General features: G+C 28.4%; 1 protein-coding gene across 1 annotated transcript; it reads right to left on the bottom strand.

Annotated features, from left to right (window-relative positions):
* Window positions 1-5,612: 5,612 nt before the first annotated feature.
* LOC124915054 (chlorophyll a-b binding protein CP26, chloroplastic) lies at window positions 5,613-7,072 on the bottom strand. Its single transcript, XM_047455703.1, has 6 exons — window positions 6,796-7,072; window positions 6,628-6,712; window positions 6,496-6,546; window positions 6,303-6,423; window positions 6,098-6,232; window positions 5,613-6,015 (listed from the first exon to the last, which is right to left on the bottom strand). Exons 1-6 carry the CDS (start codon window positions 7,010-7,012, stop codon window positions 5,755-5,757), a joined length of 870 nt encoding a protein of 289 aa, XP_047311659.1. The 5' UTR covers window positions 7,013-7,072; the 3' UTR covers window positions 5,613-5,754.
* Window positions 7,073-17,394: the final 10,322 nt, after the last annotated feature.

Below are 17,394 nucleotides of genomic sequence, written 5' to 3'. Positions count from 1 at the left end.
GATAAATGATAGTAAATTTATGAGAGAATTTGAAAAATGGCGTATTATAATCTGATTCGCTGAAAAAATAATAAATTTTAAATTATATATATAATTTCACGCTTTAAAGAAGTGTATATATCTTTTAACTTTTACAAAATAAGAAAAATGAAATTACATATAGTATTAATTTACTTATTTTATTTTGTATATGATTCACATTTAAAGACTTTTTTTTATATTATATATATATTAATATATTAATATATTAATGTGAAAATTAAGTAAACTTACATGATATAGTATCACTAACTATAAACTAAAATCATTAATAAAAAATTATCCTAAGTTGATGCAACATTAGTATTATGTAGTACAAAAGTGATAAAAAAAAAGATAACTAACTAAATTGAGTTTCTTTATTTATTTTAATTTTAACATTAAAATATTATATATCCCTATATTATTTTTGTAAGGTGTGAAAAAAAAATTCATAGGCCCAATGTTACTCAATATTCAGGGTATGCATTATTGCCGAAGAGGTTTTGCACCGTTGGAATGTCCTTCTAATGGTCGTTGCAACTGTTCGAAGCGCGATTTGAATTTAATATTTAGGTATATGATTTAGTGTTTTAGATTTGAAAATTTTATCAATAATGACGTTTCCATGTGATTTTGAGCAATGAGGTCCCTGTTCATTAATCATGTCTGATGGTTGAAATTGGTATCAAAATTGACCTTAATGGTCCCCTCCTATGATTTCTCCCATGTCGCATGATTCCATTTTTGCCTTCTTAAGTCTTCCTTTTAGATTATATATTCATTTATTAAACACATTTTCCTAGCTAATTAAATCAGGTGAACCAAAGTTTACTTTATTGGTTTTAAGTGTTAAGAAGCTAAGTTGTCCCTCAATTTTTAATGAAACAAAATAAAGGGATTGGCTTACTCTTTAGATTATGTTTGGTTATAGATGGAGATTGAATTGGAATTGAGGCTTAATTTTAATTTTTGTTTGAGAATAGTGTAAAATTAAAATAAATTTCCAAGTATAATTTAAACCCTATACCTTTTCTTTCACTCAATTTCATTCTTTGTTCATTAGAACTACAATTCTAGCTAGTAATTTTTCAAACATAGCATTATAACTAATATACAACTTCAATTCTAAATGATGGATTAAATGATCCCTTAAAGTTTGTTTGATCTTGGGTTTTTTTATATATATTTTTAATGGGTTTTTGAAAGAAAAAAATCTCATTTGAAAAAAAGTAGGTTATTTGTTTTATTTAGAAAGAAATTATTAAAATGTCTTTTTATATTTAAAGTTTAAATTTAATAAAAATAAAGTAAAAATTTTGATATTCTAGTTAATGAAATAAATGATTTAATAGTTTAAAAAATAGTACCGTGATAAAAGATTTTTTTTGAAAAAGGCAAACAAAAAATTTAATCCCTTATCAAACCAGCTCTTAAATATATATAAAAGCATTTGATAAAAAAAAATATTAGGGTTTGAAGTTGCTGATGGAAAATGGCTTGTTGGGTCTTTTGTAAAGAAATTCCATTGTGGGCCTTGCCCAATAAGGTTGTAAATAGTTTATCATTATTATTATTAATTATTTTTGGATAAAATTATGAAACCTTTTATTAATTATATTATTTTAATCAATTAAAATAAACATTTTTAATTATTTTTTATATCATGTAGACGACCAATAGTCAATTATCATTTATAAGTATATCCTATTTCATTAATAAAATTGTATTCTAAGTTAGGCTGATTATTTGCTTTAAATTCCACTTTAATTTATAACATATTCTTTCATCTCTTTTAATAACTCTTCATGTATGGGTCAAAATAAATTTAAAACGATATCCTTTTGCCAAGCAAGTTTGGATAAGACTCGTTTAGGAGCTTAATAGTCTTTGAAATTTAATATTCAAAGGCATCAATTTTCAAGACAAATCTTTTAAAATATTATTATGTGGGGATTGAGTTTTTATTGAAGGTAGAAGTATATACAACTATATTTATCTTATAAGAGCAAGTGCATCAGTTACTCTAAACACAATCATCTATGCTATATTAGATTTTTTAATAAAAAAATCTTCAAAAAAGACCATACATCAGTTAATCTAAACATTAATTCTAAAATAGAAAATTCTAAAATTTTGACTCTCCTAGTTTAAATTTAGCATACCAAATACAAATTCTATAATTTTTTAATAATTCTTTCTCTCTCCTCTCTCTTCTATAATTTTTTTATAATTCTTTTTCTCTCCTCTCTCTTCTCTGAACCACTTCCTGTTCTACCCACCTTTTAAATAACTTTTCCCAAACTACCCACCTTTTCATTTACTTTCCCAAACTACCCACATTTCTCTCTCTAAATCATTAATTATCCTTTTAATTACACATCTTCCACATTAATCCACTAATTACTATATTTTATAAATATATATAATTAAAATTAATAATACATATATTAAATAAAATATATTACATTAATATTAAAATAATATATATATATATATATATTATTTTTACTTATTTATAAATATAATATATAATTAAAAATAATACATAGTACTTGATTTTATAAATATAATATATATAATTAAAAATAAATATACTAAATTAAATAATTAAAATAAATATTATAAACTAAAATAAAATATATAACATAAACCTAAAATAAAAGAAAATAAATTAACTAATTTTAAAATATTTATAAAAGTAATCAATTTAAAAAATCTTAAAATAAAATAAATTATAAAAGTTTTAAAATATTTATAATATTTTACACATAGAATATAAGTCTTATTTTAATATTTATGTAATATATGTATTATTTTAATATTTATATAATATAATATATTTTATTTTAATATATAATATTAAAATTTTATATAATGTATTTTATTTAGTGTATAATATTTTATTTTAATTTATAATATTTATTTGAATTATTTAATTTATAATGTTTAATATTAATTATATATATTATAATTATAAAATTAAGTAAAAATAAAATAAGTGTGTTATTTTAATATTTATGTAATATATGTGTTATTTTAATATATAATATTAGAAGTTTATGTAATGTATTTTATTTTAGTGTATAATATTTATTTAAATTATTTAATTTATAATTTATAATTTTAATTATATGTTATATTTATATATATATATATATGTTATTTTAATATTAATGTAATATATTTTATTTAATAAATGTATTATTAATTTAATTATATATATTTATATTTATAAAATAGAGTAATTAGTGGATTAGTGTGGAAGATGTATAATTAAAAAATAATTAATGATTTAGAGAGAGAAAGGTGAATAGTTTGGGAAAGTGAATGAAAATGTGGGTAATTTGGGAAAAATTGTTTGAAAGGTGAGTAGAACAGGAATTGGTTCCTCTTCTCTATCATTCTTTCTCTCTCCTCTTTCTCTCTTATTATAATAATAGATTTTGGAGGAATTGAATATTTTATAATTTTGTAGGATAGAATTGTAAAATTTAGAGTAGCTGATGTATTGACCAGTTAAAATTTGAGATGCTAAAATAGGTTTATGTTGTTTTAATGTATTTTAGATACTCAGATTTAGAGTAGCGGATGCAGTTGTTCTAATGAAATATTAAGAATGATAGAAATGCCTCATATTTTTCTTTTATTGTCAATGAACTTATTAATCCCATTGGCTGAACTTGGAAAAGGGAAATGATTAATATTTTGTTTATAACGGTTAAAGATATGTCTCTCACTTTGTTTGAAGAAGAGGTCATCTTAATTTGGCCTCAATGCTCCTACTAGGGTGTACTCTATCAAATTAAGTTCATTCAAAAAGTAAAAGTTTACATTTGGAGACTTGCCACGACGAGATTGCAAGTCTTGAGAATATTAGAAAGCAATGAATTGACCTCGATCCTATTTGTAAGTTGATTTAATGAATCGAGATTGTTGAACCTCCTTCTAGGATGCGACAAGAGTATGAAATTTTGATTTATACTTTTCTCTAGTTTACTTATATTTATTTCTTAAGCGTTCAGATGAGTGACTTTGAGAACAATTTTTTAAACTAGTTTCGAATGGGTGGACCAATGTTATGATGACAAAAATTCTTAATGTTTGTCGGAACATTTGAAGATGTAGAACCCAATATAGATTTGATAACAAAAGTAATTATATTCATTTGTGAGTTGCGAAGAAAATCAATCAACAATTGATCTCAAAAGTAATTAGATTCATTGGTGAGTTGCGAAGAAAATCAATCAACAATTGATCTCAAAAGTAATTAGATTCATTGGTGAGTTGCGAAGAAAATCAATCAACAATTGATCTCAAAAGCGTCCCTTCATGTGGTTTCACACTGTCTAACTATTCGGTCCAAAAGTTGACATGATAATTGGTTTAAATTCAATTGTAAGGTTTTACATATTAATACAAAAAGAGTAGAGCAGTGATAGAGAAGAAAATTTGAGAGAGAGAACAGTGAAGGGAATGACGTGTCACCACATCACTCACTGAAAAAAGAATAAATGTTGAAGAGGGAGAAAATAGAGAGAAAATTTGTTATTTTTTCGACAAATCAAATTGCGCCACATAATTTCCTCTCGAATTCCCTCCTCAATCATTTCTCATACAAAAATATATATATATATATATAAAAAAGTCATTTACGACCAATGTTGTCTATGGATATCAAATTATTCCTCTCCAATCAAAAGGAAATAGACAAAGTTCAAACAATGAAAATAGTCACTTTTAAATTAAAAAAAAAAATCAGTTAATAAATAATAATAGTTAACACAAGCAACAAGAACTAGTTTATAAATTCAGAAAATCTGAGTCGAACATCTCACAAGTTCTATAAATTTATATTGATTAATGTAGAAATAAATTTTAAATATACTTGCTACAAAATGAATTTAATATAAGATCATTAATCATTTTAATTGAATTAACTACACATAGAAAAAGGGTGTTTTATTATGTCCAACTAGTAGCTAGTGTTTTATGTGTTGTATAAATAATTAAGTGGACACGACAAATCATCTTCTTCGGCTATTATTATTCGGAGCTTTATGTGATGTTTAACCGAGATTCATTGAGTGATGCTACGGTGGTCCGAGATCCAATGAGTGATGCTACGATCCTTTAGGCGTTGCTGGAAAACATAGTTTGCGACTGTTAGAGTGGCGGATTTTAAATAATTAGACTGTGTACATGTTATTTTTAGTAATTTATTTGGCCTCAGCCAACGCAGTTATCATGATTTTTTTTAAATGTGTAATCTATGAAACTTGTTTGTTGTAGCCTTGTAGGATCTCTTGACCTTTAATTCTTTGTTTATATTTCCATTGTTATTAGTATTTTTTTAAATGTTTAAACAGAGAGTATACACTGCTATTAAAAAACTTAATTATATATAAAATTTGTAATTTTTAGATAATATTTAGAGAATCTCTGAAAGGTAAGCAAACAAAAATAAAAATAAAAATAATATAGGATATTAATATATAATGATAAAAAAAAAATATTTTTGTAATTAAATGATTTATGGGAATCATGTCAATGTATAAAATAAGATATAGAGAGATGAACTAACAGAAAATTGATGAAACAAGAAAAGAAACATTGATAACATTCTCAAGAAGACAAATGGTCAATAGCTCCTTAATTATATTACAAACTCATAATTGATCAACGATCTGGAGATGAACACTTGGTATTGATTGATTAAAGTATGTGATAATTAATTTACAAAGTTGGGATTCTCTCAGCAGTTCCTCCAATAACAGTAAGCAAATTGTTGCCAAAAGGATCACTCAAATGCTTAGACAGATTCTCCACAGGCCCATCTCCAGTCACATATGCTTGAATGAAGAACCCAAGCATGGAGAACATAGCCAACCTTCCATTCTTTATCTCTTTCACCTTCAAAATCGCAGCCTGTTCTGGATCTTTAGCAAGTCCTAATGGGTCAAATGGCCCTCCAGGATGAAGCTTATCCTCCAAATCCTGTTTATTTTTTCACACAAAATCATTCATCCATCTAATTTGATGGTGGTTTAAATTTAAATCTATTCATCTATTCAATTACCAATCCATTGATGATTCTGTAGTATTCAGCACCACCCAGAAGAACAACCTCTGCAACAACAGCTAGTACAAGGTTGATTGGAATGTTATTCCCGAAGTAGTTCAATGTGTTTCCATCGAGAAGCAAAGCTCCTGTCTGCAATGATAGTTTCAGTGTCAAGATTGATTCTTTGAAAATTTGAGCCAAGATTGTAATTAAAAGAAACCTTGAACCAAACTGCTTCAGGGCCACAGTTTGCGCCGTATTTGTTGAAGGCTTCTGGAATGATGAAACCGGCGGCACCCAACATTGCCCACCGGGCGTGGATCAGTTCATAAGCTTGGTATCTGTACAAGAAGATGGACTAATAATAAATTACAAGTTTTTGAAAGAATTACAGACAGAAACATGATACTTACTTGGCGAAATCCTCAGGCTTCTTGCCAAGACCGAAGGGATCATAGCCATAACTACATTTAGACAAAGAAAAATGCATTAGATTTAGTTCAAATGGTAACATTTTATTACATAAATCATAAATGGTATCTTACTCGCCGGGGACCTCGCCGTTAAGATACTCTGGAACTTCTGACCGATCCAAAAGCCCATCCGGCAAGAAAATTCTTCTATCGGGTCCTGTTAATTGAAAATAGTTCTCATTTATATTCTATTCTATGAAAATTTTACAAACAAATTGCCAAGAATGGAAGGCTACTCACCGTACCACTTAGCAAGCTCATCGTTAACCGGAGAAACAGTGGGTTTTGCTTTAGCAGGTGCAGCTTTCTTCTTTCCAAAGAGGGCGACGGTTTTGAATGTGACCGGACTCGATGTAGTTGCTACTGATCTAGAAGCACCGGTGAAACCCAACTGTTTACCGAACATTTCCGATACCCCTAAGGCAGTTGCTGCGGAAGATGCCACCGGAGAAGACATTTTCGAACCGGGAATGATTTTGTTTTCTTTTTTTGCTTCCGGCGAGAGAAAGATATGAAGATGGAATATGGGTTTTCACTTAAAAGCTTGATCAAGTGGAGATGGAGGTGCCACGTCAAATAGAGAGGGGACGAATTACATCTCAAGAAAATCTCATGTAGATTCATGATTGGGTGGTTTTGTTGACGTGGCAGATGACAATGATCATTTCAGATTTTTTTGATTTGTTTTTGTGACAAATGGATGTGGAACAATAGTTTTTTTTATTCATTTGTATTTTTTGTGGTCAAGATTGCTCTATGATTTTAAATTAGGGTTTACATTTATGAATTGCAAAAATTCTTAACTAAAAAGAAATTAAAATGTTGATTTGGGTTTGGAATTTCCCTTTTGATAATGAATCATTCATGTTTTGTCAAATGACATGAATAGTAATTGCAACAATCTTCTTAAACCCAACATTTATTATGATATTTTAAATCTTCATGTTTTTTTCACACAAAATTCTTAATGATTCTTTTAGAACATCCCAAGTTAAAGCATTATAAAACTTTTATACTCATTAAGGACTAATCATAATTTTGCTCTAAATAAAAGATCCAATACATAAGTAATTAACCTACTTTGTCACCAACCATCTCTTCCGTTCAAAGAATCTTCGATAACCTCCATCCATCTATTGATGATAGTTTCATCAAATTTTTGGAATTTTAAGATCTGTATAATAACCCATATTGCATATTATAAGGCAATTATAAGTTATAACATATAATGATTCGTCTGTGAAATTGTTGACTTTTATATTCATATCTTATTAGATTTTAGATTTTATATATTGTGATGTTTAATGGATTTAATTAGGAATAGAGATAATATATATAATATATAATATATAATTATATACTAGCATGTATCCAGTGCATTTGCACGAGTAATAATATAAAAAATTGTGAAAAAAATATTACGGTAAAATTTTTATGGACAGGTCAACCCACAATCCGACCCAAGTATTAATTTACTCTCACATATATCCAAATTAATCACAGCTCTCGACCCGGCAATTCGGACACTTTAAAAATTAAGCATCATTATATATATATATATATAGATTAGTTAGTTAAAAAGTTGAACTTATATGGTTAAAATGTCACGCGTTTATCAAATTTTGGGTTGAATTTAAAATATAAGGTGTTATTAGTCTAGTTGGTTAAAATGTTATACTTATTTTGTTACGTTGCAAGTTCGAACCATACCTATAGCATTTTTAATTTTATTTTTAACCGTTTTAAGTTTATGGGCGGGTCAACCCACAATCCGACCCAAGTATCCATTTACTCTCACATATATCCAAATTAACCACAGCTCTCGATCCGGCAATTCGGACACTTTAAAAATTAATCATCTATATATATATATATATATATATATAGATTAGTTAGTTAAAAAGTTGAACTTATATTGTTAAAATGTCACGCGTTTATTAAATTTTGGGTTAAATTTAAAATATAAAGTGTTATTAGCCTAGTTGGTTAAAAGGTTGTACTTGTTTTGTTAAGTTGCAAGTTCGAACCATACCTATAACATTTTTAATTTTATTTTTAACTGTTTTAGGTTTATGGGCAGGTCAACCCACAATTCGACCTAAATATCAATTTACTCACACATATATCCAAATTAACCACAGCTCTCCCGGCAATCCGGACACTTTAAAAATTAAGCATCATTATATATATATATAGATTAGTTAATTAAAAAGTTGAACTTATATTGTTAAAATGTCAAGCATTTATCAAATTTTGGGTTGAATTTAAAATATAAAGTTTTATTAGCCTAGTTGGTTAAAAGGGTTGTACTTGTTTTGTTAGGTTGTAAGTTCGAACCATACATATAGCATTTTTAATTTTATTTTTAACCGTTTTAAGTTTATGGGCGAGTCAACCCACAATCCGACCCAAGTATCAATTTACTCACACATATATCCAAATTAATCACAGCTCTCAACCCGACAATCCGGACACTTTAAAAATTAAGCATCATTATATATATATATAGATTACTGAATATTATTTGAAATGTTAGACAATTTGATAATATGCTAGGTTGGAATTAAACTATTAATTAAATAAAAATGAGAATTTGATTAATAAATTAAATGAAATTTAATCAAAATAAATATAATTTCACACTAAATTCAATTATAAATTTTTGGTGAAATTTTAATTAAAATAAGATGAAATGCCAATGAATAAAATTGAATGCCAAGATAAAATATAAAATGTCAATGAATAAGATGAAATATCAAGAGTATAGAAATGACAACTGTTGAATGAATTATGATTGATAAATGAATTTATTGATATGCTTTAATTTCCAACTATACATATCCCTTCACTCTTACTCTTTTAGATAGATCTCTTCTTCATTCATCTCATTATCTTTCTACATTTTCTTTGAACTCGGTGATTGATTCAAGTATTTTATTATTTCGATGTGTAGTAATTCAAGTACTAAATCACTATTAGATTCGTTCAATCTTAAGAGTCAGTTATCTGCGATAAGCTCTGACACAAAGGAAGTTGATGCGACTATTTTAAGGGAAATATGTCTTACACATTGTACGTGTTTTTTCTCGTCCCTTTCCCATTTTAGAAAAAATGTTTTCCTTTTCATGGAATGATATTTCCTATTACCATTTTCCAATTGAATGCCCCGTCTTTAAAGGTAGTTTGTGCGATCCAAAATTGGTTGGTCTCAGCCTTACCTATCTTTTTGAGTGCTTTGCCCACGGAGGGGACACATCGAAGGACTTAAATAGTAGTTTTGATCCGTGTACTATTTTAGGAAAAAACTTTTCTATAGAAATTATGTTATAGAACCTCTTCACTTACCTTCATCTCGAATCTCATAAAAGTAAACAAGAAGACCATATTTACGGAAGTTTTATGTCTTAGAGACGAGGAACCGAAATAAAGTTCTATAACATAGACTATTTTATTTGGCGCGTACATATTTTAGATTAGTACGTACTGAGACATAATCAACTAATTGACTTTAAGAGTTGCCATTTATTTTATGTCACAAACAAACTAAATGAAAAAAAATTAGAGATTTATTTTTAAGGGTATAGTGCTTGGTTACACATTAGGAAATGCTTTACGACGCTATGTCTAATGCTCATGTCCTAATGGATAGTCTTTACTCGAACTTAACCATTGATTATTTGAGAGGATTATTACACATGTGTTTCGAGTTCAAAACTCTTTTTCTCTTGTAATTATCTTATTTTGTGTCTAATTCAAGGGGTTAACCCTATTATTTTGCTTAGAGATGACTCGAAGTGTCTATTAGGTTTAGATAAAGTTGAGATAGCAAAGTCATGAACGCGTCCCGATCCCAAGAAAGAACACAAATGTGAAGTTAAGAATTCACATATTGCTTGTTTAGGATTCAAATTGAGGATCCTTATAGAAAAAGAGTCAATGAGTATTAAAAATTTCACATTGAGAATTTTGAAATATTGGAGCCACGTTTATGATACCACAAAAGTTAGACATTTTTCCAAAAGTGTTTGAAATTTTTTAATTATTTTTATGTATGTCTAGAATAATTTTAGAATCACGTTACACTCGAATTTATAATTTTTGAAGTTGTGAAACTCCATATATGGTACTTTAAAAAAGAGTATTTGTTTTCAAAACTTTCTCCAAAATTTCTGAATACTTTTGTGGAGGTCAAAATTAATTTTTTGAACCAACTATACAAATTTCATAATTTTTGGACTTATAGAAATAAGACATAAATTTTCAAAGATAGATTGTTTTTCAAAATGGTCCTAAAAATTATGAAAAAATATTGTTGTTGTAGAAAATAATATTTTTAACCATCATGATTTTTTTTTTTTTTTAATTTTTCTTAAATGATTTAAAGGCTATAATCCATAAAAAGAGATTATTTGGTGTAAAATGGAACAAAATAAGCCTTAATAAATTTGTAAGATTTTGAAATTAGAATTTTAAGGTCAAAATTGAACCTTAATATAGTTTAGGGGTTGATTTGAACGTGAAATAATAGTACGGGGCTGAAATAAGTTTGAATTATTTAAAATAATTCAAAATTAAAAGTTAAAGGTCGAAATTGGTCGTTAAAAGAGTCCGAGGGACAATTTAGATGTAGGGAGAAAGTACAGTGAACTAAATAATTACGAATTAATTAATTCGAAATTAAGAGATTTGGAAGTGGAGGGCTGATTTGAACATGTGATGGAAGTTCAGGGGCCTCTGAAATAGAAAAAGATTTTGTTCTTCGTCGTCTTCCTCCCGTGCGTCTACTTTTCGCCGATTTCCAAAACTCTGGCCGTGCTGAAGGATTCGCCTGCCGACTTCCTATTCAATGCGTCCTCGAGAGCTCCTCTTCATCGCATGTTGTTGGATAGCATCAAATGTAATCCGAGATTTAGAATAGAGACAAGCTCTGTTTCCATTTGAAGGTATCAAGTTTTTCGAGTTCCAAGTCTTTATGAAAATGGCGTTTGGGCACAAAAACAAGCCTTATACAATCATTCTATTATTTCTATACATTTTGTCAAATAAAAATATTATACTCAAAATTCATGATTTTTCAAGTTAATCTATCGAAAAGAATAATTCATCCAAATTTTGAGTATTTTAAAAATCAACTTTTTGACCAAGTTCAAAAGGGCAAATTAGGCCAGTTTTGAAATGGTTCTTATGTTTTTTTGATATTCTGGTCCAATAATTAAGTATGATCATCATACTAAACCATGAAAATTTATTTTAATTTTAGGGGTGCAAAAATGAGGTGTCTACATAGATGCCTCGAATTAACTCACTATTTCGGTGATTTCATTTAATTTATTTCAATTTATTTCTTTGTAACATTGTATTATTATATATATTGTTTTTTAAAGACAAAATACATAACAATCTTAAAACAGTTCGAGTGTGCTAAGTTATTTAGTAACTCGTGTCATCAAAAACCTTGGTCTTTGTTGTTTTAGAAATACAAGATGTGATGTAACCAAAAGAGGATAAATGTTGTCCCAAATATGAGGCCGAAATCATTCAAAGTAGTGGTCAATTAGTTATGATTGAATAACGTGCTTAATAATTTATGAACTCACCTACTATCACTCATTGTACTACTGCAAAAAGAATTCTCCTTTATCTTCGTCACACTTCTCACTCTAGAGTTCTCATTTGACTATCCTTATTCATCGGACTTTATGTTTTTTCTGACTCTGATTGGGTTGGTTGTCCTGACGACTACCATTTTACAATGGGCTATTGCATATTTTTTGGCGATAACATTATGTCATGAAATTCCATAAAGAAATAGGTTGTTGTTCTATCTGACACGGAATATGAATACCGAGCTTTAACCCATGCCACTACTAAACTAGTTTGGCTTCAATATTTACTACATGAATTTCATGTCTCTCTCCCTCAACTTCCTATTCTTTGGTGTGACAACATTAATGTTGCCTTTCTCATTGTCAATCCTATCTTCCATGCTCGTACAAAACATATAGAGATTGATTTTCACTTTTTTTTGAATGTGATGCTCAAAAATTTCTCATCATCCGATACATATCTACTGATGATCAATTTGTCGACATACTCACCAAAGGACATGTGTCAAACCGTTATGCTCTACTACGTGACAAACTCAAAGTATGTGCTACTCATTTTTGTTTGCGTTTATGGGAGGATATTAAAAAAAATAATTAAAATCTACAAGTGGATAATATTTAATTTTATATTTTAACTCTTTTCATATTCTTAAAACTTTTCATTATCTCATTTCATTTGTATATATAAGTCTATTGTCTATCAATTAAAATATACCATACATTTATTCTAATATTCTCTCTATCAATCTCTCTGTATCTTAATTTCTCTAACTTCCTTAAGTTCTAGTAGCTTTTTAATTAACTAGAATCAAGCCTTAGGTTATAATATTTCGTGAAATATGTGAATTTATTTTGTCTATTTTATTATATTTTTATCACATATTATTTATTTAGTTGAATATTTATTAAATAATTTTTGAAAGATGTAATATTCATTATTAATTTTAAATTGAAATATGTCTTTTAAAATATAATATAAAATATAGATCTTTCATAAGTTATTTGATTAATATTTGCAACATAAACATAATTAACAATTATGTTAATTGAAATAAGCATAGTAGTATGATATATATATATATATATATATATATATATATATATATATATATATATATATATATATATATATATATATATATATATATATATATATATATATATATAATAACGCTTAATTTAAAATGTTGGAGATGTATAACACGCTCTCTCCAATCATCCACAAAATAAGGTAATTTTTTTCTCCTAATAATTATTTATCTTAATTATTTTTTCTCTCTTAATATATATATATATATATATATATATATATATATATATATTTCCATCCCTTAATTTAATTATTAAGTATTTTCTACTCTCTCATCCCATATAAATATTTATATTTTTTGTCACTAATAATATAAAATATTTTTTTATCAATAATTTTATATTAAAATATATAATATTACATAACATATTTATTTTTATATTTAATAATAACAATATATTTATATATATAATAATGCTTAAAGTTAACAAACATCACATTAATTCAAGTTATTAGATATAATTCACGTCATCAAATATTTTCTCTCTCTTCTCTCTTCCTCTTTATTTTTTAATTATTTTTATTATTATATAATATATATATATATTATATATATATATATATATTATATTTCTTTATCATATATTATCTAAAAAATTATCTATATTAATATGAATTCAAGATATAATAAAAAAATTGGTTATAAATAACCTAACTTCATAATTTTTATATTTATTTTATTTATATATAAATATAAACAATTTTATTTATTTTTATAAATGCACATACCTTTATAATTTAATATTTATTTGTTACATTATATATATTATATTAGTTTTCATCATTAATTTTATATAAATACATTTTATCTTTTATCATACATTTTTTCTCTCATCATATATATATATATAATATTTTTTTTAGAGAAATGATTCGAAATTTGGTGAGAGAATGACTTGGCATAATGTTGAAAAAATCAAATAATTTATGTTTTTTCTCTCTTTCCTCCCACTTTTACATTTTCCAACCCATGAAGGTAATGTCAAGTCATTTCCTCACCAAATTCCCTCACTAAATTCTCTCTCTATCACTCCTCATTTTTTTATGAGTATATATATATATAATATTTTTTTATGAGTATATATAATTTTTATGTTAATATAAAAATTAACTAATTGGTAATAAATATTAAATACAAAATATATATATGCATACACAAAATAATAAAATTATTTCAACAATCATAAATCATAAGTAGTCTAGCGGTTTAAGTGTTCACATTTCATGCGGAAAACTAGGGTTTGAATCCCAAAACATGCAAATTTATATTTTCATGAAGATATTCTTGAATATAATATATGTGGCACAACTTTTAAACAAGTCGAAATTAGTGGTTGGTTGTAAATGTCTGAGGTCACGAGATGGAGGTTGGTAGTTTGTCGAGTATGATATTGGAATGTGAGGTCACGAGATGGAGGTCGGGTGGTCGGTGGTTTGTCAAGTATATTATCGGAATTAGTTAGTGGTTGGTTGTAAATGTATGAGGTCACGAGATGGAGGTCGGTAGTTTGTCGAGTATGATATTGGAATGTGAGGTCACGAGATGGAGGTCGGGTGGTCGGTGGTTTGTCAAGTATATTATTGAAATTAGTGGTTGATATGTCGAGCATTTGAAATTGTGAGGTCACGAGATGGAGGTCGGATGGTGGGTGGTTTGTCGAGTGTGGGGTCGGGTGGTGGGTGGTTTGTCAAGTGTGAGGTCGGAATTAGTGGTTGGTTTGGAAAGCATTTGAAAGTGTGAGGTCACGAGATGTTGGTCGGGTGGAGAGTGATTTGTTGAGTGTGAGGTCAGAATTAATGGTTGATTTGAAGAGAATTTGAAAGTGTGAGGTCACGAGATGAAGGTTGGGTGGTGGGTGGTTTGTCGAGTTTAACGACGAAATTAATGGTTGGTTTGGCAAACATTTGAAATAGTGAGGTCACGAGGTGGTGGGTGGTTTGTCGAGTGTGAGGTTGGAATTAATGGTTGGTTTGAAGAGCATTTATAAGTGTGAGGTCACGAGATTGAGGTCGTGTGGTGGGTGGTTTGTCGAGTGTGACGTCCGAATTAATGGTTGGTTTGAAGAGCATTTGAAAGTGTGATGTCATGAGATGGAGGTCGGGTGGTGGATGGTTTGTCGAGTGTGGGGTTGGAATTAATGGTTGGTTTGACGAACATTTGAAAGTATGAGGTCCCGAGATAAATGTCGGGTGGTGGTTAACTAATTGGTAATAAATATTAAATACAAAATATATATGCATACACAAAATAATAAAATTATTTCAACAATCATAAGTGGTCTAACGGTTTAAGTGTTCACATTTCATGCGGGATACTAGGTTTCGAATCCAAAACGTGTGAGGTCGGAATTAGTGGTTGGTTTGGCGCACATTTGAAAGTTAGAGGTCACGAGATGGAGGTAGAATGGTGGGTGGTTTGTCGAGTGTGATGTCGGAATTAGTGGTTGGTATGACGAGAATTTAAAAGTGTGAGGTCACGAGATTGAGGTCGGGTGGTGGGTGGTTTGTCGAGTGTTAGGTTGGAATTAATGGTTGGTTTGACGATCATTTGAAAGTGTGAGGTCACGATATGAATGTCGGATGGTGGTTAATGGTTGGTTTGACGTTGGATAAGAGGTTTGTGATCAATTGGGGGATTGGTTGTTGATTTGCTGAAGTGAGAGTAAAAGAGAGGTTGACTAAGATTGATGAGTGGTTTGTCGAGGTATAGAAAAATATGAAAAAGTGTGAGTCACAAGATTATGTTCAGTGGGTGGTTTGCCAAGGGGATAAAGAAGCATATGAAAAAGTGTGAGTCACAAGATAATGGTCAATTGGAGGGTTAATGGATGGAGGTCGGGTAGTGGGTGGTTTGTCGAGTGTGAGTTTGAAATTAATGGTTGTTTTGTCGAGCATTTGAAAGTGTAAGGTCACAATGTGAATGTCGGGTGGTGGTTAGTGGTTGGTTTTGCATTGGATAAGAGGTGTGTGATCAATTGGGGGATTTGTTGTTGATTTGTTGAAGTGGAAGTAAAAGAAAGGTTGACTAAGATTGGTGAGTGGTTTGTCGAGGGATGAAGTCATATTAAAAAGTGTGAGTCACAAGATTATGGCCAATGGGTGGTTTGTCGAGGGAATAAAGAGTCATATGAAAAAGTGTGAGTCACAAGATGATCGTTAATTGAAGGGTTAATGGTTTAGATTGACGAGATATAAGAGGTGTGTCATCAATTGAGGTCGACTAAGATCGGTGGGTGGCTTGTCGAATGGATAAAAAATGCATATAAAAAGTGTGAATCACAAGATGAGGGTCAATTGAGGGGTTAAGTGGATGTCGAAGGGATAAAATATATGTTAATATTAAGTTTAAGATGAAAATTAATTTTATCTAAAATATTTATAAATAAATAATTTTTTATATATATATTAAGTAATGGTTATATATTGGGATTATGCATATTGAAAAGTAAATTAGTGTATTATTGAATGACTTATTTAAAAATTAAATCTTTAAAATTATATGTATTCTCAAGCTAATCGTGGTCTTCACATGAAGATAGATGGATCTACCCTTTTAATTATTTTTAAATATATCATTTTAATTGTCCTCCATCAAAAGAAAAAAAAATTTAAAAAAATTAGGTGGTTTAACACTCATTTAAAATTTCAAGCCTCCCAACATCCTTTTACCCACTAAATTTCAGCTTAGCTCCACAATAAAAAAAAATATTAGCCACCTCAATACAATGCAAAACAAAATAAGAGGAATAGTCGTTTCCGTCATTATATCATAAGATAACGCATTCCTTCTTCATATATAAATCCTAAGTCAAAATTCTTTAATGGTAACACTCTATCAAAAGAAAACTATCTGATCTAACATACAATCGCTCCATCCAGGAGTGTCCAAGTTTGCAGCTCGACCATCTATCTTACCTTCTAATAACGACATATATACACTTAGATTGTGACGAGTTCTCAACGCGAGAATTTAATGTTTTTTTTGTTATGTAAGAATAAAATCATTTTTCTTAGGATTAAATTTCTCCCAAACATAGCCTCTTTAAGAATGGAAATAGCTACAAAGTTAGGAAATTAAGAAAGACTATAATCATTTTTAACATGATACATATGACACCATTTAGATATAAAAGGTTTATTAAA

This window comes from Impatiens glandulifera, chromosome 9 (genome assembly GCF_907164915.1).
Source record: "Impatiens glandulifera chromosome 9, dImpGla2.1, whole genome shotgun sequence".
Classification (NCBI taxonomy): Eukaryota; Viridiplantae; Streptophyta; class Magnoliopsida; order Ericales; family Balsaminaceae; genus Impatiens; species Impatiens glandulifera.
Note: the sequence above shows the minus strand (reverse complement) of the source record. Positions and strands in the feature narration are given on the sequence as shown.

Bases quoted from the DNA above. Each gene is read 5' to 3' on its own strand.
- LOC124915054 (XM_047455703.1), bottom strand. From the start codon at position 7,012: ATGTCTTCTCCGGTGGCATCTTCCGCAGCAACTGCCTTAGGGGTATCG. The intron at 6,713-6,795 runs GTGAGTAGCCTT...TTCAATTAACAG, and splicing joins TGAGCTTGCTAAGTGGTACG to GACCCGATAGAAGAATTTTC. The intron at 6,547-6,627 runs GTAAGATACCAT...GTCTAAATGTAG, and splicing joins AACGGCGAGGTCCCCGGCGA to TTATGGCTATGATCCCTTCG.